Source organism: Homarus americanus, unplaced genomic scaffold, assembly GCF_018991925.1.
Source record: "Homarus americanus isolate GMGI-L3 unplaced genomic scaffold, GMGI_Hamer_2.0 scaffold55399, whole genome shotgun sequence".
Classification (NCBI taxonomy): Eukaryota; Metazoa; Arthropoda; class Malacostraca; order Decapoda; family Nephropidae; genus Homarus; species Homarus americanus.
In genome coordinates, this window is record NW_024750378.1 from 73,867 (window position 1) to 98,300 (window position 24,434).

Below are 24,434 nucleotides of genomic sequence, written 5' to 3' on the forward strand. Positions count from 1 at the left end.
CACAAAACCGCTCCATCTTCTAATAAAACATGGCCTCTATGCTTAAAATCCATCTGTGTTATTAATAATAACAAAAACATGAGCCACGCGACCATTAAATCTTACAATTGTACAGCCGCGGAAAATTGTCAGCCTGGGAAAAGAGTCTCCCCTGAAAACCGTTTTCTGTCATGCTGGGAGGAAGATGCCTTACACCTGGCAACCGCGCCGCGCGTCTTGCTAAACAATGTGTCATTACTAAACTGTAGTGAAAATAGCAACACCAGCGAGACCATAATTACACTTACTTTTTAATGGCTAAATTGGTATTAGAGTCAATGATCGCAATTTGGAAACAACTAGTGTTAAGTAATGTACAGGAATACCTATTAAATTATTGTTGTATAGAGGTGGTTTACAACACATCAGCAGCAAGAGTTTGAATGCCGAAAATCACGCAAAATTTATCTTATAAAACTGTTCAACAACTTGTAAGAATACACATTATAACGATCACATGAACTGTTTCACTCTGTCTTCAACTGGGACAAGACAAGCACTGGACAGACCTGGAGATATAGCTAACATTTACCGTCACCCACAGCTACCCGCCGAATCATTACACACCGCATCACTCACCCCGCCCGCGCAAAATTAATTAATCACGCGAGAAACTATTGTCACATAAAGCAGTCGAGTAAAATGTACAGCCATTAGTCTGTTGTGATACACCACTCACTCACTTCCGATGATAACAACAGTATTAGCATCAGAGCTCTACCACGCTTAGTAACACCCGCCATTTAGTATCAAAGGTGTGTGGGTGTGTGTGTGCGCGTAACGCTACCAGGTGTTCCTCGCGTGTTACAAGGGGCATGATAGGCTCTGGGGCGGGGTGTGGTATCTTACTAAGTATAAATTCGTGGACAATACACACACGCTGTCACAAGGTTACTCCGATGTATATAAATGTATCTACGATGTATATAGACTTATGTAAGTATATATTATCCCTGAGTTTATACAGTATATTTAGTGTAAAATACGAATAATATAATTTTACGGCTATTTTCACAATAATAACAACAACAATAATAATAATACGTAAACAATTATCCAATGTGTATAAATGTATAAGCAATGTACATAGGTATATACAAACTGATGTACATAACAGGAGAGTACTTGTACTCACCAAAACACGGATGTAACAAGTATTATTGTACTCAACAAAGACAACAATAAAACTGTATTTTTCCGTATATTAATTAATCAGTTCCCACACCTGACACTGTAACCTTTGGCGACGCTACAATACTGCACCTCGGTGTTGTCTGTCCCTTGTGTCCGTCCATATTGTAACAAACATGAAACACGCAGTTTTGTTTGGTTTTCTGCTACAATTAATGAACAATGTGTTTGCTTTGTAACCAGACTGTAACTGTAGGATAATTATGTGCAAGTGTGTATATAATATAATACATGTATACACAACACTGGCGGCGTCTGATTGGTTGATGTGTGAACCATAACAGCGGAAATATTACCATTAAATGTATTCATAATCTTAATGTCTCTATACCTGGTCTCGGTATACTAGTACAAGGGGGGAGGGGGGACTAGTGTATACCAGGTGCTGCGTATTGTACCTGTTGTTTGTATACCTGCACTGTTTGTATGCCTGCACTGTTTGTATACCTGCACTGTTTGTATGCCTAAACTGCTTGTATGCCTAAACTGCTTGTATGCCTAAACTGCTTGTATACCTGCACTGCTAGTATGCCCGCAATGTTTGTATGCCTGCACTGTTTGTATGCCCGCACTGTTTGCATGCCTGCATACCTGCACAGTTTGTAGGCCGCCACTGTTTGTATAACTGCACTGTTCGTATGCCAGCAGTTTGTATCCCTGCACTTTGTATACCTGCAATGTTTGAATGCCTGCACTGTTTGTATACCTGGACTGTTTGTATGCCTACACTGTGTGCCTGCAATGTTTGTATGCCTAAACTGTTTGTATGCCTGCAGTTTGTATACCTGCAATGTTTGAATGCCTGCATTGTTTGTATGCCTACACTGCATGCCTGCACTGTTTGTATGCATGCACTGTTTGTATGCCTACTGTTTGTACACCTGGACTGTTTGTATGCCTACAATGTTTGTATACCTGCACTGTTTGTATGCCTGCACAGTTTGTATGCCTGCACTGTTTGTATGCCTAAACTGTTTGCATGCCTAAACTGTTTGCATGCCTAAACTGTTTGTATACCTGCACTGTTTGTATGCCAACACTGTATAACTGCACTGTTTGTATGCCTGCACAGTTTGTATGCCTGCAATGTTTGCATGCCTGCAATGCTTGCATACCTGCACTGTTTGTATGCCTAAACTGTTTGCATGCCTAAACTGTTTGCATGCCCAAACTGCTTGTATTCCTGCACTGCTTGTATGCCTACACTGTATACCTGCACTGTTTGTATGCCTGTACAGTTTATATGCCTGCATTGTTTGTATGCCTGCACAGTTTGTATGCCTGCACTGTTTGCATGCCTGCAATGCTTGCATACCTGCACTGTTTGTATGCCAACACTGTATGCCTGCACTGTTTGTATTCCTGCAATGTTTGTATGCCAACACTGTTTGTATGCCTGCACTGCTTGTATGCCTGCAGTTTGTATACCTGCAATGTTTGAATGCATGCACTGTTTGAATGCCTGCACTGCTTGTATGCCTGCACTGTTCGTATGCCTGCACTGTTTGTATACCTGCAATGTTTGAATGCCTGCACTGTTTGTATGCCTACACTGTATGCATACACTGTTTGTATGCCTACAATGTGTATGCCTGCACTGCTTGTATGCCTACACTGTATACCTGCACTGTTTGTATGCCTGCAGTTTGTATGTCTGCATTGTTTGCATGCCTGCAATGCTTGCATACCTGCACTGTTTGTATGCCAACACTGTTTGTGTAACTGCACTGTTTGTATGCCTGCACTGGTCGTATGCCAACACTGTTTGTAAAACTGCAGTTTGTATGCCTGCACTGTTCGTATGCCTGCAGTTTGTATACCTGCAATGTTTGAATGCCTGCAGTTTGTGTGCCTACACTATGCCTGCACTGTTTGTATGCCAGTACTGTTGGTATGCCTACACTGTTTGCATGCCTGCACTGTTTGCATACCAGCACTGTTTGTATGCCCGCACTGTTTGTATGCCCGCACTGTTTGTATGCCTGCATTGTTTGTATGCCTGCACTGCTTGTATGCCTACAGTGTTTGCATGCCTACACTGTTTGTATGCCCGCACTGTTTGGATGCCTGCACTGTTTGTATGCCTACAATGTATACCTGCAGTCTGAATGCCTACACTGTATACCTGCACTGTTTGTATGCCTGCATTGTTTGTATGCATACACTGTTTGTATGCCTACACTGTTTGTATACCTGGACTGTTTGTATACCTACACTGTGTGCCTGCAATGTTTGTATGCCTGCACTGTTTGTATGCCTGCACTGTTTGTATACCTGGACTGTTTGCATGCCTGCACTGTTTGTGTGCCTGCACTGTTTGTATGCCTACACTGTTTGTATACTTGCACTGTTTGTATGCCTACACTGTTTGTATGCCTGCACTGCTTGTATGCCCGCACTGTTTGTATACCTACTGTATGCCTGCACTGTTTATATGCCTACACTGTTTGTATACCTGGACTGTTTGTATACCTGCACTGTTTGCATACCTGCACTGTTTGCATACCTGCACTGTTTGCATACCTGCACTGTTTGTATACCTGCACTGTTTGTATACCTGCACTGTTTGTATACCTGCACTGTTTGTATACCTGCACTGTTTGAATGCCTGCACTGTTTGTATGCCTACACTGTATACCTGCACTGTTTGTATGCCTGCACTGTTTGCATGCCTGCAATGCTTGCATACCTGCATTGTTTGTATGCCAACACTTTGTATAACTGCACTGTTTGTATGCCTACACTGTATACATGCACTGTTTGTATACCTGCTGTTTGTATGCCTAAACTGTTTGTATGCCTAAACTGTTTGTATGCCTGCTCTGTTTGTATGCCAAACTGTTTGTATGCCTACACTGTTTGTATACGTGCACTGTTTGTATGCCTACACTACAATGTAAACTTTTAAGATGAATTTATTTAATATATATCTACCTATCTTTATCTACTTCCCTATCAATCCATCTATCTACCTGCCAAACAATCCATCTAACGACCTACCTATCAATCCATCTATCTACCTGCCTATCAATCCATCTATCCACCTGCCTATCAATCCATCTATCCACCTACCAATCCATCTATCTACCTACCTATCAATCCATCTATCCACCTACCTATCAATCCATCTATCCACCTACCAATCCATCTATCTACCTACCTATCAATCCATCTATCTACCTACTTACATCAGAACTAATACTTAATAACTTAACTACAGCTAAATTCTACTTACAATCTATCTTAAATAAATAAGCTTACTAACACCCGACACACTTAAGGTAGGGAATAATTTGGAGTCTTACGTACCTCAAGTGTGTGTGTGTCCTGCAACGTGATAAACAGGGAAAACTGACCCTGAGTCGCCGTTTTCTTTTACCTCAACAAGGAAATCCAATACAGTGAGGAGAGGAGGTGTGAGGGGCGACTGTGAGTTGTGAGGGACGACTGTAAGGGACGACTGTGAGGTGTGAGTGACGACTGTGAGGTGTGAGGGGCGACTGTGAGGTGTGAGGGGCGACTGTGAGGTGTGAGGGACGACTGTGAGGTGTGAGGGGCGACTGTGAGGTGTGAGGGACGACTGTGAGGTGTGAGGGACGACTGTGAGGTGAGTGTAAGTCACCGTGGGTGCCGGTATACCTGATGGTTCTAAAAATTATAAACAAGATAAAGGCACTAATTTCTCTCTTACCATTAATAAGATGTATCTAATTGTACCATAACTACTGCACCCGATAAAAAAAAACTGTATCATTTGAGTATTTTAAGTAATCATACATTCTCTTGAGTGTGTGTATGTGTGTGTGTGTGACGAGGGACAACAGCAGGAGAGGAAGACATTACTTAATATATAAACCTTTCTGGAGGTCACCATCTTGTGTGAGCGAGGCGCCACTACTGTCACTCAACACACCTACCTGTACAGTCACTCACACAACAGGCACGGTAGAGAGCGCGGCAGGTGTGGAAGGAGTGTGACAGGTGTGGAAGGAGTGTGACAGGTGTGGGAGGAGAATGTGACAGGTGTGGAAAGACAGCATGATAGATGTGGTAAGACAGCATGATAGATGTGGTAGGACAGCATGATAGATGGGGAAGGAGAGCGTGACAGGTGAGAGAACAGCATGATAGATGGGGAAGGAGAGCGTGACAGGTGAGAGGACAGCATGATAGATGAGGAAGGAGAGAGGTGACAGGTGTGGGAGACTCACCTAGCCTGTCGGAAGTGTGGGAAGAGTTGCGGGCAGGTTTGGACTCCTTGAGGCCCACCATGCTGGAGAAGAAGCTGTGGTCTTGGTGGTGTGTGGGGGTGTGCACGATGGCGGACATGGGATGCTTCACCGTCATCTCTGACATTATCTGCTGGATGGTTTTGTCCACAGCCGCCCCCGCCCCGCCCTCCACCTTGATGGGCGGGAGGGAGGCCTTGGCCAGAGCCAACGTTGACTTCCTGCCGCCCCCACCATCGCCCGGCCCAGGTCCCGGCCCACCCTTCAGGTTGCCCTTCACTTCGCCATTCTTAGTGTGGGCGTGGTTGGAGGGCGGATGAGGTGGTTTGATGGAGGAAGGCAGCGGCTTGGGCGGCCGCGTGGTGCCGTTTGGAGAGGACTGTGGGGGCGGGAGTGACCGCTGTGACGACTTGGACGACCCAGGGCCGGGCACCTGTGGCCCCGGGAACTTGAGGGCGTCAGGGTCGTGGAGGGGCTTGGGCGTGGGCGGCTGCTGGTCCACGCCCACCATGTTAATCTTACTGCCGCCACACCTGGCGAAGTTGTCATACTTGCCTAGTATGCGCTCGACGTTGTTGTCGTGGATACTGACGTTAGGAGAGCGACGCACTACGTCGAACACCACCGGCTGTGGGTCCCTCTCTTGTAGTCCCGACGACACCTGGAACTCCCTTATCTCTCGCGCCTGCTGCTTCAACCTCTCGCGGTCACGGTCCTTCGCTGCTGACCGCTCTCGTGACGACATGCTGTCGGGGGACACTCACTTAATATAACATGTTAATAGAACAACAAGCGTGCAACATCCTCTCAAACAACAGCAGCTACACCACCGCCAAACAAATCAACTAACACCGTAAAACTTCCCAGTGTTTACCTGATCATAACAACACACATACATACAGTATACGCCCACATACATAATTATAAATACACACATACTCGTATACCCACATACACACAAACATACATATATAAACACACACACACACACACACACATTATAAAGTGCTGTGTGTTTTACAATGAAGAGCTGCACAACACAATACACTTTGAGTTATTCACTGGACAATAACACCGATGTTTACTGTAGGTGGACGACATACACAGTAAACGGCATTTAAATATCATAATTTGATTTTAGGTGTACATTGTAGAGAGAGAGAGAGAGACTGACTTTGGTACCTAAAATCAATTGTGTTAAGTGAATCTCTCTCTCTCTCTCTACAATGTACACCTAAAATCAAGTATCAGTAGAATATCACCAACATTATCATTAACTATAAATTCGTTTACCGTCGTTCGTGTTCTCGTTAAACGCTTACACCACCACTTTAAGTCCTCGTTAACCACGTACCCTACACGGTCACGCTCCGTTACAACGCTAAGAGTACAACACTGTATCGCGGCTGGACCCGTACGAAACCACAGTTACGCCACGTTACGTCACGCCTCAGGTTACGTTGTTACCCAACACCGACATAACAGAGTACTACTCGTTTCCTACTTTGGGATTACCTTACGTCAAGATGGGTAGTTGTAATCAAGATGGTTCAAAATAGGTCAAGACAGGTTAAGACAAGTCAAGGATAGGTTAAGACAAGTCAAGGATAGATTAAGACAGGTCAAGGATAGGTTAAGACAAGTCAAGGATAGATTAAGACAGGTCAAGGATAGGTTAAGACAAGTCAAGGATAAGTCTTAGGCCAAAATAAATGGATAGGTTGGATCTAGTTTTGCAGCGGAGCAACAACATAAAATATTAACTGTACTGAGTTTCCCGGAAATAAGACAGCTACGTGACAATAGTGAGAGCACACACACACACACACACACACACACACTTACTTAAAGTCAAGAAGGTCGTACCAGGCCATCAGGGTTCAGCACTACACAATGTCAACTCACACACAGTCTAACTCTCCACAAACGTATATTTATGTGTGAGCCAAGATACCCGACGCTCCGTACAAGCAACCAATCATACGTAACCTTACATGACAAATCAGTACTGGTACACATCTTAACCAATCACACGCTAGTTTAGGTCACGTTACCTAACCTCACGAGGGTTAAACGGACCGTCATATTCTAATAACGTTTGGAAGCTTTTATTTTGTCCAGGAATAATGACTTAATATAATGTAAAGTGTTCATAATATTAATAATGACAACCACGACTTATATAAACTATTTTGTCATTAATAACCAAAACAAAATTAACAGTCAGATCACCTACACTTTCCCTCCCCCCCCCTCCCATCCTCTACACCCTCCCTCCACCCTCTATACCTTCCCTCTATCTTTTACACCCACCATCCACCCTCTACACCCTCCCTCCACCTTCTACACCCTCCCTCCACCTTTTACGCCCTCCCTCCATCCTTTAAACCCCCTCCACCATCCCTCCACCTTCTACAAACTCCCTCCTTCCGCTTCACCCTTCCCTCCTCCCTCTACACCTTCCCTCCACCCTCTACGCCCTCCCTGTACTCACTACACCCTCTCCCTCCACCCTCTAAACCCTCCCACCCTCTACACCCCCACCACCCTCTATACCCTCTCCCTCCACCCTCTACAACTTCACTACGTCATCTTTTTTTTACCAATAATATAATTAAAGTTTTCGTTAACCACCCACAGCAAGTTACCCCAGAGAGAAGGAGTGGACTACCTCAGTTCATCTGCTAATCAGGTAGTGTGACCTGACTTGACCTCACCTGACCTGAACTGTCTTTACCTTCTCACGACAGAAAAGACTATTCAGGCTCCTCGCGTTTCTCCAGACCAATTAATTAAGCTAACGTATGAAGAGGTGCTAGTTAAACTATTATTACCACACCATCCTATCGCTAGTTAAGCTAATTTTACTACCATCTACAACAACTATAGTGCGTTTTTCTCAGCTGTGAAGAGATGCCCCGCCCCCTCCTCAAGAGTTACAGCTCATTCGCTGTTGCAAATTTGTTCAATTTCGTCCTCAAGTAATGATGTATTTCTAAACGAGTTTATTCATAATGACAGCTTTTGACGAGAAAGATATTTAGCTAAATTATATAAAGATACATAAATTAATTATTTCAAACATGAGAACGTAGGAAGTTTATCAGAAATATTATACAAGAATTAACTGATAGACTGGTAGCAAATCGATGCTTTCGGAGGAAGCATTTAATATATATATATTTATATATATATATATATATATATATATATATATATATATATATATATATATATATATATATATATATATATATATATATATATATATATATATATATATATATATATATATATATATATATATATATATATATATATATATATTATTACACAATAAGTCATACTAAGGCAAATTACGTATCAATAAAAATACATTATGCAAAAACTAACATTTTAAAAGATCAGAATCACACGAAAATATGAAGTTGTTCAGTTATATTTCCCGCCTCTGCTGACGACTGTTAACAAGAGCAACCAAGTCTCACATTCATCCACCAATTTTCAGGGGCCGTGTAATATTTTCGTGTTAGTTTTTGCATAATGTAGTTTCATTGATACGTAATTTGTCTTAGTATGACTTATTGTGGGTAAAAATAAGTATTTATATTAAATGCTTCCTCCGAAAGCGTCAATTTGCTACCAGAGTTTATCAGTTAATTCTTGTATAATATTTCTGATAAACTTCCTACGTGCTCCTGTTTGAAATAAAGAATGTACTGTATGTATCTTTATATAAATTAGCTAAATATCTTTCTCGTCATAAACGGTCATTTCAACGATTATGAATAAACTCATTCAGAAATGCATCAATACTTCAGGACTAAATCGAACTGATTTGCAACAGCCAATCAGCTGTAAGTCTTGATGAGGGAGCAGGGCATCTTTTCTCATCTGAGAAAAAACGCACTATACTACTAACAATAATGTACTCTCCTCTCCAATAACATAAAATATAAGTCGGGAATGTTTTGGACAGGTGAGAGGTAATTACTGCCCGGTGAGTATATTACACTACATCACATATTACAACTATATCTTGCGCTAGTCAGGCCGCACCTCGATTATGCGGTTCAGTTCTGGTGCCCTTATTATAGAATGGATATCAATTCACTGGAGTCGGTGCAGCGAAGAATGACGAAAATGATTCCGGGACTCAGAAACCTTCCATATCAAGATTGATTAAAGAAACTAACTTTGCATTCCCTAGAAAGACGAAGAGTTAGGGGAGATATGACAAAAGTATCTAAGTGGGTGAAAGGAATCAATAAAGGAGATATAGATAAAGTTCTTATAATATCCGAGCAGGATAGGACTCGTAGCAACGGATTTAAGTTGGATAAGTTTAGGTTTAGGAGGGAGATAGGAAGAAACTGGTTCACAAATAGGGTGGTAGACGAGTGGAACAAGCTTAGCTGGGACGCTGGAAAGTTTTAAAAGGAGGCTAGATGGATTCATGGACGATAGAGAGTGGTTGTAACTCCCCACAGTAGCTGCCATGCACAAGCCAACCGGCCTATTGCAGACTCGCTTATGTTCTTATCACACAACACTAGTGGTTGATGTCTGCCACGAGGGGGACACCTGACCCACAATGTTCACCCACCAATAAAAGTCTTCATTCTTCTCCCATCCATGAACCCTGAGTCTCATGAACCTGTGCGGGAGGGAGGGAGGGAGTCCCGGAAGCTGGTACGTTAAAGTGGCACACGTGTTAACATGTTGGCCACCTGATGCGTATGACTATTATTCCTTCCCTCCCTCACCACCACTCCCTGTCTGTCTACCTCCCTCACCATCACTTCTTGTCTCCCTCCCTCACCATCAATCCCTGTCTCCCTCCCTAACCACAACTCCCTGTTTGTCTCCCTCCCTCACTACCACAACCTCACCACCCCCTTCCTCCCTCTCTCTCTCCCTCCCTGTGAGGACGCACCACAGTCAAACATATGTGTGGCCGTGGAGTGTGGCCGTGGTGTGTGGCCGTGGAATGTGGCCGCATCCAACCCCATCATTTTCACAAAACCCACAAAATAACAACAAAAATGGTGTCGAAACAGCTGTGAGACTATACCGTACACCTGTAACCTCGACCATCAGCGTGCACCTGTGAACACGACCATCAGTGAGCACCTGTGAACACAATCATCAGCGTGCACCTGTGAACACGACCATCAGTGTGCACCTGTGAACACCTCGACCATCAGCGTGCACCTGTGAACACCTCGACCGCGTGCACCTGTGAACCTCGACCATCAGCGTGCACCTGTACACCTCGACCATCAGCGTGCACCTGTGAACACTACCATCAGCGTGCACCTGTGAACCTCGCATCAGCGTCATCTGTGAACACGACCATCAGCGGCACCTGTGAACACCTCGACCATCAGCGTACCTGTGAACACGACCATCAGCGTGCACCTGTGGAACACGACCATCAGCGTGCACCTGTGAACATGGCCATCAGCGTGCACCTGTGAACACGACCATCAGCGTGCATCTGTGAACACGACCATCAGCGTGCACCTGTGAACGACCATCAGCGTGCACCTGTGAACACTACCATCAGCGTGCACCTGTGAACACGACCATCAGTGTGCACCTGTGAACACCTCGACCATCAGCGTACTGTGAACACCTCGACCATCAGCGTACACCTGTGAACACGTCAGCGTGCACCTGTAAACACGACCATCAGCGTGCACCTGTGAACGACCATCAGCGTGCACCGTAGACACGACCATCAGCGTACCTGTGAACACGACCATCAGCGTGCACCTGTGAACACTACCATCAGCGTGCCTGTGAACACTACATCAGCGTGCACCTGTGAACACCTCGACCATCAGCGTGCACCTGTGAACACCTCGACCATCAGCGTGCACCTGTGAACACTACCATCAGTGAGCACCTGTGACGCCATCAGCGTGCACCTGTGAACACTCGCATCAGCGTACCTGACCTCGACCATCAGCGTGCACCTGCAGAACTGACCATCAGCGTGCACCTGTGGACACGACCATCAGCGTGCACCTGTGAACACGACCATCAGCGTGCACCTGTGAACATGACCATCAGCGTGCACCTGTGACACACCATCAGCCCACTGCACGCGTGCCCGACATCATCGCGTGCCTGTGAACATGACCATCAGCGTGCACCTGTGAACACCATCAGCGTGCACCTGTGAACACGACCATGGTGCACCTGTGAACATGACCATCAGTGTGCACCTGTGAACACGACCTCAGCGTGCACCGGACATGACCATCAGCGTGCACCGTAAACACTACCATCAGCGTGCACCTGTGAACACGACCATCAGCGTGCACCTGTGAACACTACCATCAGCGTGCACCTGTGAACATGACCATCAGCGTGCACCTGTGAACACTACCATCAGCGTGCACCTGTGAACATGACCATCAGCGTGCACCTGTGAACACTACCATCAGCGTGCACCTGTGAACACGACCATCAGCGTGCACCTGTGAACATAACCATCAGCGTGCACCTGTGAACACGACCATCAGCGCACCTGCCGACCATCAGCGTGCACTGAACACGACCATCAGCGTGCACCTGTGAACGACCATCAGCGTGCACCTGTGAACGACCATCAGCGTGCACCTGAACACGACCATCAGCGTGCACCTGTGAACACGACCATCAGCGTGCACCTGTGAACACGACCATCAGCGTGCACCTGTGAACACGACCATGCACCTGTGAACATGACCATCAGCGTGCACCTGTGAACACGACCATCAGCGTGCACCTGTGAACACTACCATCAGCGTGCACCTGTGAACATGACCATCAGCGTGCACCTGTACACGACCACCAGCGTGCACCTGTAGACACGACCACCAGCGTGCACCTGTGAACACTACCATCAGCGTGCACCTGTGAACACTACCATCAGCGTGCACCTGTGAACACTACCATCAGAGTGCTGGAACCTATCAGCGTGCACCTGTGAACACGACCATCAGCGTGCACCTGTGACACTACCATCAGCGTGCACCTGTGAACACGACCATCAGCGTGCACCTGTGAACACGACCATCAGCGTGCACCTGTGAACACGACCATCAGCGTGCACCTGTGAACACGACCATCAGCGTGCACCTGTGAACACGACCATCAGCGTGCACCTGTGAACACGACCATCAGCGTGCACCTGGGCGACCATCAGCGTGCACCTGTGAACACTGACCATCAGCGTGCACCTGTGGACACGACCATCAGCGTGCACCGTGAACACCATCAGCACCTGTGAACATGACCATCAGCGCGACACCAGCGTGCCCTGTGCGACCACCAGCGTGCACCTGTGAACACTACCATCAGCGTGCACCGCAGAACACTACCATCAGCGTGCACCTGTGAACATGACCATCAGCGTGCACCTGTGAACACGACCATCAGCGTGCACCTGTGAACATGACCATCAGCGTGCACCTGAACACGACCATCAGCGTGCACCTGTGAACATGACCATCAGCGTGCACCTGTAGACCATCAGCGCGCACCTGTGAACACGACCATCAGCGTGCACCTGTGAACACGACCATCAGCGTGCACCTGTGAACATGACCATCAGCGTGCACCTGTGAACACGACCATCAGCGTGCCTGTGCACGACCATCAGCGTGCACCTGTGAACATGACCATCAGCGTGCACCTGGCATGCATGTGCACCTGTAGACACGACCATCAGCGTGCACCTGTGAACACGACCATCAGCGTGCACCTGTAACACGACCATCAGCGTGCACCTGGACACGACCATCAGGCACCTGTGAACACGACCATCAGCGTGCACCTGTGAACCGACCATCAGCGTGCCTGTAGACACGACCATCAGCGTGCACCTGTGAACATGACCATCAGCGTGCACCTGTAAACACTACCATCAGCGTGCACCTGTGGACACTACCATCAGCGTGCACCTGTGAACACGACCATCAGCGTGCACCTGTGAACACTACCATCAGCGTGCACCGTGAACGACCATCAGCGTGCACCTGTGAACACGACCATCAGCGTGCACCTGTGCACACCATCAGCGTGCACCTGTGCACTACCATCAGCGTGCACCTGTGAACATGACCAGCGTGCACCTGTGAACATGACCATCAGCGTGCACCTGGAACTGACCATCAGCGTGCACGTGAACACTACCATCAGCGTGCACCTGTGAACACTACCATCAGCGTGCACCTGTGAACACTACCATCAGCGTGCACCTGTGAACACTACCATCAGCGTGCACCTGTGAACACTACCATCAGCGTGCACGTGAACATGACCATCAGCGTGCACCTGTGAACACTCCATCAGCGTGCACCTGTGAACACTACCATCAGCGTGCACCTGACACTACCATCAGCGTGCACCTGTGAACATGACCATCAGCGTGCACCTGTGAACACACAGCGTGCCTGTGACATGCCATCAGCGTGCACCTGTGAACACTACCATCAGCGTGCACCTGTGAACACTACCATCAGCGTGCACCTGTGAACACGACCACCAGCGTGCACCTGTAGACATCTCACCGCCACACAGTACAGTACATAACAACACAAGACTGGAGGAAACAGTAACTATTTGCCCATACTGGGCAGTCCCATTTACACCCAACCCTATCATATGCCCATATAACCTATGTTTGAAGCTATCCAGCGTGCTGAGTCAATGATGATGTTTGGTAACTTGTTCCACTCATCCACTACTCTATTCACAAACCAGTGTTTATCTATTTCGCGCCTAAATTTAATTTTGTCTAATTTAAAACCATCGTGACGATTTCGCTCCTGGTTGTATAATTTGAGTACCTTTGTTATATCACCTTTGTTTAGCCCTGACTTCCGTTTCCTCGGATCATATCGCCCCTCACTCTATTCTTCTAGGGAGTGCAAATTAAGATGCTTTAACCTGTCTCTGTACTCAAGGTTCCTAATGCCCGGGATTAGTCTTGTTATTCTCCTCTGAATTCTTTCTAGGGATTCTATATCCAATCTGTAGTACGGTGACCAGAACTGAACTGCGTAATCCAAGTAAGGTCTCACAAGCGCAAGATATAGTTTTAGGATAACCTCGCTAGTCTTGTAACTAACACTCCTTTGTATGAACCCAAGTACTTTGTTAGCCTTATTTCGAGCAAATGCACAGTGTTGCCTTGGTTTAAGATTCCTACTTATAATTACTCCCAAATCTTTCTCAAAGTCGGATTTCTCCATAAAAACGTTGTTCATCTGAAATCTGGTTTCTCTGTTTATATCTCCTAGAGTAAGTACTTTACATTTGTCCACATTAAATTTCATCTGCCTTTTTTCAGATCATTCGAATTTTGGGGGATCTTGTACTTTTGCGGAGTCCTCGTCAGATTTAGTTACAGGTCTTATTTTAGTGCCATTAGCAAATTTATTTATGTTGCTGTCTACACCTATATCTATGTCGTTTATGTATATAATAAATAGTAATGGTCCAAGTACTGAGCCTTGGGGTACTCCACTAGCAACGTTACCTCAATTGGATTTAGTGCTGTTCATGCTTACTCGCTGTTTCCTATCCTGTAACCACGCCCTAATCCATTTTAAAATATCTCCTCCAATGCCACGAGCCTCTACTTTTCGTATTAGTCTTTCGTGGGGGACTCTGTCGACGCCTTTGCTCAAGTCGAGACTCGTGATCGCGCTCCTCGCCCACTGATTCGAAAACAGCTGGAAAGAATGTTAATAGATTAGTTAGACATGAACGCCAGCTTGTGAAGCCATGTTGGGAATTTTTGATCAACTTGAGCTTCTCCAGGTGATTTCGAATAGAGTTTGAAATTATTGCTTCTAGCAATTTGCCTACAATTAATGTTAAACTAATTGGATGGTAGTTAGATGATAGTGATCTATCTCCCTTCTTGAAAATCGGTATTACATTCATTATCCATCAGGATTCTGGTACTACACCCGAGTTTAACCAGTCTCAACACACTAACCTGAAGACTCGTCCCAGGTTACTCTCTCTCTCTCTCTCTCTCTCTCTCTCTCTCTCTCTCTCTCTCTCTCTCTCTCTCTCTCTCTCTCTCTCTCTCTCTCAGGATGCTGGCAGTAACGGGTTGGTTGATTAAGTTGTCAACGAGAAATTTCGTGGCAGCCCCGAGCGAGAGAGGAAGGGAAGGAGGGAGGGAGCAGGTGAGGCGAGCGTCTCCCACCTGTACACACCTGTCAGTCTACTGTAACTGCAACCCAACACCCCTGTAATACCCTGTAACACCTTATAACACTCCACCTGTAGCACACCCGGTAATACCCCATGTAGCACACCCTGTAACACCCCATGTAGCACACCCTGTAACACCGTATAACACCCCTTGTAGCACACCCTGTAACACCGTATAACACCCTTGCCTTAGCACACCCTGTAACACCTTATATCACCCCATGTAGCACACCTTACAACACCCCTTGTCGCACACCCTGTAACACCCCTTGTAGCACACCCTGCAACACACATTATAACGCCCCTTGTAACACCCCTTGTAACTCCTTTTAACACCCCTTGCAGCACACCCTGTAACACCTCATAACACCCCTTGTAGCACACCTTGTAACACCTTATAACACCCCCTGTAGCACACCTTATAACACATTCCCTAGAAAGACGAAAGAGTGCGGGGAGATATGGTAGAAGTATTTAAGTGGGTGAAAGGAATCAATAAAGTGGATATAGATAAAGTTCTTATAATATCCGAGCAGGATAGGACTCGGAGCAACGGATTCAAGTTGGATAAGTTTAGGTTTAGGAGGGAGATAGGAAGAAACTGGTTCACAAATAGGGTGGTGGACGAGTGGAACAAGCTTAGCAACTTTGTAGTAAGTGCGGGAACTCTGGAAAGTTTCAAAAGGAGGCTAGATAGATTCATGGATGATAGAGAGTGGTAGTAACTCTCGACAGGAGCTGCCATGCACAGGCCAACCGGCCTATTGCAGACTCCTTATTTTCTTATGTTCTTAACTTAACACCTGACCCAAACAATAGGATAATGACAAAGTTAATGACTCTACTATCGAGTCTTGTTAAGGTAACGTCTCCAGGTGTCTCCGTGTTATTTGTTGTTGGTGTAATTTTGTTATTCCTTATTTTCGTGTAATTTGTTATTCTTGGGTGTTATTTAAGTTATGTTTGTTATTTTGATGTTATTGTTATCTTTTGTTATTTCTAATGTTATTCGTCGATATTATTTTAATCCAAGATAACTGGAAAGAGTCAGCGTAAACACCTTACATAATGTAAAGTATACCCGACCGGGAAGCTACAGTTTACAGGTTAACAATATGTAAACTTTCTTACCACAGTACATGAGGTTATGCTTCAAGTATTTTACCAAAGTTTACTATCGCTAGTGACAAAGTTTACATCTTAATGTATACGTAATTGACTCACGTGAAACTGTACAGGTAAAGATACCAGTGCAGGTACATATACGAGTACAGGTAAAATACAAGTACAGGTAAAATACAGTACAGGTATATAACGTGAATTGTACTTGTTAAACACCCTCCCGTCCTGGCCGGTCGTTATTTGAATAAGAGAGGATTACGCGCGCGCGCTGATTTGTGTTGTTGTGTGTGTGTGTGTGTGTGTGTGTGTGTGTCTGCGTGGTGTGTGTGTGTGAGTGACGTGTGTGTGGGTGGCGTATGTGTGAGTGACGCGTGTGTGTGGGTGGCGTATGTGTGTGTGACGCATGTGTGTGTATGTGTGACGCATGTGTGTGAGTGACGCGTGTGTGTGTCAGTGGGTGGCGTGTGCGTGGGAGAGGTCTAGATGAAGACAAAGAGGTGGCGTGGGAGGGCGTGTGTGGGAGGCAAAGTATTACGTGCGTGTGTGTGTGTGTGTGTGTGTGTGTGTGTGTGAGAGAGAGAGAGAGAGCAGTAAAGGTGGGAATATGTTTATATAGGTGGGGGAGGGAGGAGGAGGGGAGGGGGGAGGAGGGAGGAGGAGGAGGAGGAGGAGGGGGGAGGGAGGAGGAGGGGGAGGGAGGGAGGAGGAGGGAGGGAGAGGGAGAGGGAGAGAGGGAGGGAGGGAGGGGGAGGGAGGGGAGGGAGAGGGAGGGAGAGAGAGCCTGGCGGGTGATAGTCGTGAAGTGAGACACAGGTGAGGGAAGACATAGTTGAGACACATGTAAGGTGAGACACAGGTGGTACGTCACTCCCACCCACTGTGTCACATGTCAGTAATCATACACTCAAGAACAACGTCTGGCGACCCTTCACTCACACTGGCGCCTATAGTGACGTAATGATCCATAATATGCAATAATTATCATGTCATTTTCTACACCTCGTAACGACACCACCACACAACAGTGAATGTTGTCCCGCAAGCGTGACAGTTGGGGCGAGGGATCGATCCAACCACCCTCAAGACAGAAGGCAAGCGTTTTATCCACTCAGCCACCGCACACCTTATACGAGCAATACTGTAGTGTAGATCTGTTTTTTGGAGAGGCGGTGTTGCCTACTGCTGTACACTTCTTCCTCTTGTACGCGCACACGCGCGCACACCTACACAAACAAACACACACACACACACACCATCGACTTACACTTTGCTGTGTTTCAACGCACCGTCCACATCTCTCATGGCTCACCTGTAAACAAACAAACAAACAAGAATTAGACACAAACACTGTCAGTAACAACACAGTCTCGTGATGTCTTCTTATAAAGGCAGGTTAAGTGACATATTTATATAAAATTATTATTATACATTATATTATAAGGAAATAGGATATAAAACAGCTCTTGCAGGTAGTCCTTCGGTGTGGAAAAGTGTCTCAACCAGGTGAGGTACGCACCAGGTAATATCTGGTACAGTGGCTGGTGCGTTATGTGGCAGCACTGTGAAGATAGCTATCTAGCATCCTACTGTGAGGTTCCTTAAGGCCTTTTCCGGAGTTATAACACCATGTAAACAAACACAGCAGTGCCACAAAACACGCTAACCACTGTACCAGGTAGATGTGCAAGCGACTGTACATTGAGACAGGTGAACTAGAGGTTCCTACCATAACATCTCAGCTATTATGAACAATGACTGTTGGAATATTTTAACGTTTGTGAACATTAAACACCTGTAATTACACTACACACATGTTGAACAAAATAACTTCATACAGGATTATTTTTATTATATGGCAATATAATTCATATATAGTGACACCCGTCCCCTTGTCCACCCACCCGTTGTCACCCCCTCCATCATATCTTCCCTCCCGTTTCCACCTTCCCCTTTCCCACCAAGCAATCCCCTTCCATCCCCCTCCACCCCACAGCTGACCCTCCCCCTCCACTATCAACTGACCACACCACTGCTCCCTTCTTTAACCCCCCCCCTTTCATGTTGGGGGCGTAGGTGAGGTGTGTGTGTGTGTGGGGGTGGAGATGAGGAGGACAGATGCGCCCGCCGCGTGGTAACCCTTTAAAGCTACAGTGCTAACACACACACACACACACACACACACACACACACACACACACACACACACTCCACACACACACAGCATTATTTCCGAATCACTCTAAGACAAGGCATTCAAAATTTATACAAGATATCGAGTAGATTATTCTCTCTCTCTCTGTACTGAACTGCAGGGAAGTGAGAGTAAATTACTTTGTGTGAGTGTGTGTGTGAATGACACCTCTCCACCAATAATTTATCAGAGGTCTCAACAGATGTCTCGCTCACACCTGTCCCTTACAAGGATCTCTCTCTCTCTCTCTCTCTCTCTCTCTCTCTCTCTCTCTCTCTCTCTCTCTCTCTCTCTCTCTCTCTCTCTCGACGACTAAACCACACTCCTGTAAGGCGATATCAAAGACTAACCAATCAGGGCATTAGTAACAAGGAGAATAGCCAATCACGGGACGTTCATACCCCAGACTAGCCAATCACAGGACGTCCATACCACAGACTAGCCAATCACGACCGTTCATACCACAGAGACTTGCAAATCACAGCATGTTCATCGCAAAGAGACGAGCCAATTACTGCCGTTCATACCAAAGACTAGCCAACCAAGGGACGTTCATACCACACAGACTAGCCAATCACAGCCGTTCATACCACAGCGACTAGCAAATCACAGGACGTTCATACCACAAAGACTAGCCAATCACGGCCAATCAATGCTACTGAACACGATGGTATTCACACACCAATCGTTCCTCCATTTTCCTCATATGTGTAAAGTGTCAACAAAGGCGGGTGAGACACGTCCACCACCAACACAACATAGCATAACCTAACCTAACATACTGGTAACACAACATAGCATAACCTAACATAGTGGTAACACAATCTAACATAACATACTGGTAACAACATAGCATAACCTAACCTAACATACTGGTAACACAACATAGCATAACATACTGGTAACAACATAGCATAACCTAACATAACATACCGGTAACAACATAGCATAACCTAACATAACATACTGGTAACACAACCTAACATACTGGTAACAACATAGCATAACCTAACGTAACATACTGGTAACACAACCTAACATAACATACTGGTAACACAACATAGCATAACCTAACGTAACATACTGGTAACACAACCTAACGTAACATACTGGTAACACAACCTAACGTAACATACTGGTAACACAACCTAACGTAACATACTGGTAACACAACATAGCATAACCTAACGTAACATACTGGTAACACAACCTAACGTAACATACTGGTAACACAACCTAACGTAACATACTGGTAACACAATCTAACGTAACATACTGGTAACACAACCTCACATAACATACTGGTAACAACATAGCATAACCCTAACCCCGCTTGTTACCACCAACACGCCTCACTTAACGACAATATTATTATTCATTCACAAAAAACATAATAACACAACCACCATTTTCTTAACAGCTGACTACAGGATGTAAAACACACACACAGGAAAGGTTCAACACAGTAGGAAAACTTGAACCTCTTAACTTTTTTTATTTAGTTAACACCAGACGATTTTATTTAGCTCAAGAGGGATTAATGCTGTGAGAAAGCTTGAACAGTGTGAGATAAGCGAACAGTTAGAAAGCGACAGTGAAAGCTTAAACAGCGTGAGAAGCTTGAAGTGAGAAGCTTGACCAGTGTAAGAAAGCTTGAACAGTGTGGGAAAGCTTGAAGTATGAGAAAGCTTGAACAGTGTGAGAATGATTTAACGTCTAAGAAAGCTTTAACGTCAAGAGAAAGCTTAACAGTGAGAAAGATTTAACACGGTAAGAAAGCTTGAAAACTTCGAATGCTCGAACGAGAAAGCTTTAAAACACTGAGAAAGTTTTAACATACAAGAAAACTTTAAGAGATATAGTGTACAGTAGAAAGAGTATGGGCAGCATGTACCAATAATTATTCCCCCTCTCTCTCTCTCTAGCTTAGTTCACCTGAAGATTTGCCCCGTAAACCCTCCGGCCCCGCCCTGTGATCAGTCGGCCCCCGCCCCGTAATCCCTCGGCCCGCGCCCCGTAAACCCTCGGCCCTCCACCATAATAAACCAGGTGTTACTCCCATCAACTCTCCTACCATAATTACTTCAGGTAATTAACAGGAGGTTATAGTGATGGTTAATGGCACTGGGGAGGGTAGGCACTGGGGAGGGAGTGTGGTGTAGGAGGGAGTAGCACTGTGAGAGGGGGTGGCACTGTGGGAGGAGTAGCACTGGGGGAGGGGAGTAGCACCTGGGGAGGAGGTGGAATGGCGGGATAGGGGGAGTGAAAAAGTGACGGGGAAGTTGATGGAGGCAGAGGTATGATGAGGAAGACAAGGAGGATGGAGGATGAAAAGAAGAGGAGAAGGAAAAGGACAAGAACGAGGAGGGAGAAAGGAAGGAAGAGAGGAAAGAAAAAGATTATGAAGGCGGAGAAAAGGGAAGCAAGGAAGGAACACCTGAAGCGTAACAACGTGTGCATAACAAACTCATCAGGTGTGTGGTTGAGTAATTAAGTGATCCACATGCTGTGCACCCGAGTCATATAATCATAGACTCTTACAACTACCTAACAACGCCAGACAGTATCCACGCGTATGAGGGCTTACTGTGTGTTGATTGGTTCTAGCTTGATATTAAATTTTTAAGTGAAATAATTTACTTAAACCCTTACTAAATATGTCTCGAAATAGATTAACCTAAGCTAGTTTAAGTTCAAAGAGATTAAGCCTAACTTTTCCTGACCTAAACTTAATCCAAACCTTACTTAACTAAATCTAACTTAACTTGTTATAACAATGTAATTTTACCTAACCTAATGCAATTAATCTTGAACCTACACGCGCGCGCACGTGTATGCATGTGTGTGAGCGTAATAGTAATTAACGGTTTATTGAAAGAGCATGGCAACCGGAAGGTTGAAAATATACAGTTACATAATTGGGGAATGGTCTCTTCGGTGACAAATAATATACAAGTAACATAAGTGATACAGATATGATGTATAATAACTAGGTGGGGAGAAGGTCATACTGCAGGGCATTTCAACAGTGACAACGCAAAAAAGTAGGATTGACTGGGAGTGAATACACTGGTTGATTACGCGTTGTTGATAATTTTTACAATGGTTGGGACTGGGCTGTTTTTATAGCGATCAGTACGTGCTCGTATGGGCTGGATGCGGTTGTGGTGTCGAACAGAAATTCTCGGACGAAGGATGGGGCACATGCTCCTCGCCAAATTTGCAGATGAGGTCATGGTGATGATCAGAGAGAGCAGAGAGGGTCAGTGTGGTGAGCGCTTCTTAATATGTGGAGTAGGAAGAGGAGAGAATAATCTTGCATGCCCTTTATTTTACTTTTTCTAGATGTTTACGTTGTGTGGCATTTAGGAGGAGGGCAGGGGAGACACAGGTGAGCTTGGGAAGTATGGATGTTGAGTAAACACTGAGGAGCTCGGGGGCAGGAACTCCGAGGGACTCAGTCGGCAGAGGAGGTGGAGACGAAAGAATGACGAAAATGACTCGGGGACTTAGAATCCTTCCCTATCAAGATAGATTAAAGAAACTTAACTTGCATTCCCTAGAAAGACGAAGAGTGCAGGGAGATATGATAGAAGTATTTAAGTGGATGAAAGGAATCAATAGAGGAGATATAGATAAAGTTCTTATAATATCCGAGCAGGATAGGACTCGGAGCAACGGATTTAAGTTGGATAAGTTAGGGTTTTAGGGAGATAGGAAGGAACTGGTTCGCAAATAGGGTGGTAGACGAGTGGAACAAGCTTAGCAACTTTATAGTAAGTGCTGGGACGCTGGAAAGTTTTAAAAGGAGGCTAGATAGATTCATGGACGATAGAGAGTGGTTGTAACTCTCGACAGGTGCTGCCATGCACAGGCCAACCAGCCTTTTGCAGACTCCTTATTTTCTTAAGTTCTTATTTGGCAACTGTACTGACGTGTGTTTTCCAATTCAGTTTATCTGTAGTGACGCCGAGGAGCTTGGTGGAGTCCACAACCTGGAGTGAGTTGGCGCCCGAAGTGATGGAGAGGCGGGACAAGGTCGGATGAGAGGTTGATGTGCATAACCATGGTCTTGGTATGGTTGATGGTAACGTGGTTGTTGGTGGCCCAATTTTGGACTGTTCAATAAATCCTGGAGGGCGGCATAGTCGGGAGCCGAGTTGTTGACACTGTTCCCAATGGTGGAGTCGTCGACCTATTTCCAGCGAGCAAAGGTTTCTCTTAGGGCATCATTAGCATAAGGAATCAAAGCGGTCTCATCATGGCGCATAAGACTTCTTCGAAAGACAGATGTCTTTCGTTTTTCCAGATGGCGGTATATGTAGTCGAGAAAGCTAACAAGACAGTGAGTGGTGGAGGAAGTTTTCATATTGCCAAATTGCTGAGGACCTGTGGCGCCTGCAATATCAGTATAAGCCCAATCAAACACGAAACTTTCGCAGATTAAGCTGGGTATTGGGGTGATGGCAATGGGTCGTAGCTCATTTAAGGATTGTGGGCTGGTTGACTTGGGCACTGGTGACACATATGAGGTTTTCCAGTCAACTGGGCATCTTGCTTGGCTGAAGGGAGCATTGATGATGGAGCAGAGGGGTTTAGCTAGTTCCGGGGAGAACTCCTTGTAGAGTTTCAGTGGTAAGTTTGTCCAGACGTTGTGTCAAGCCGGGAGAGGGTCTGGAATATAGTTGAGAAATGGTCGTTTGATTGCTCTGCTGCGTCACCATTGGTGAGGTGGCTAAGGAAGGAGGGTGTCTTATTATTTAGTCCACATAGTTCTTTAAGCGTACCATACCACTGACTGTTATTGGTCTGCTTCAGGTGTTGCAACTTGGTTGGGTCGTGGAAATTTTTTGCAGTGCGTATTTCACGGATGACTTGGTTGCGAAGGGACCTGTAGTGGTTGGAGCTGGAAAACAGAACACTGATTGGTGTGTGCTGCACCCAATAGGAGGCATTAGTTGGGGTGGTTGGCACTGGTCCGCTAAGTCAGTGAAGACAAGGTCAAGGGTATTTTGACCGCGTGTGGGGAAGTTCACAGCTTGTGATGGTAGCAGTTGGTCCTTGATATCAGTGGTGTCAATTTCGTGCAAAGATGTTTTCCACACACACACACACACACACACCTTTATAAAGGTGGCACGGTGCCTATGAGCAGCTGTGACACTATGTTGGGGTGCCACAGGTGTGAGAGGTGGAGGAGGAGAAGAAGGGAGGAAAGAAGAGAAGTGAAGAGTTGAGGGAGAAGAGGGAGGAGGAGGGGGTAGACACACCCGGCAGGTGACACTTGAGAGACAGGTGTTAAGTGGGTCATCACGGTGCTTCCCCCTCCCTCCACCCCGTCCTCCCTCCAACCTCCCTCCCTCCACACCTTCCTTCCTTACTACCTTACTTCCCTCTCTCTTTCCTCCCTCCTTCTTTCCTTCTCTCTTTCTTTCTCC

The 24,434-nt window shown here is 45.7% G+C and overlaps 1 protein-coding gene across 7 annotated transcripts in view; it reads right to left on the reverse strand.

Annotated features, from left to right (window-relative positions):
- LOC121854053 (AF4/FMR2 family member 4-like) overlaps window positions 1-24,434 on the reverse strand; it is a 147,330-nt gene that overhangs the window by 36,249 nt on the left and 86,647 nt on the right. For 4 of the 7 annotated variants that reach the window (XM_042348443.1, XM_042348441.1, XM_042348444.1 and 1 more), the window contains 2 exons: window positions 18,070-18,114; window positions 5,442-6,205 (listed from right to left, as the gene is read on the reverse strand). In XM_042348443.1, the coding sequence (XP_042204377.1) occupies window positions 5,442-6,205; window positions 18,070-18,107 (802 nt within the window). In that variant the 5' untranslated portion in view covers window positions 18,108-18,114. The remainder of the gene's footprint in view (window positions 1-5,441; window positions 6,206-18,069; window positions 18,115-24,434) is intronic. The other 3 variants (XM_042348446.1, XM_042348439.1, XM_042348445.1) reach the window with 1 other exon arrangement.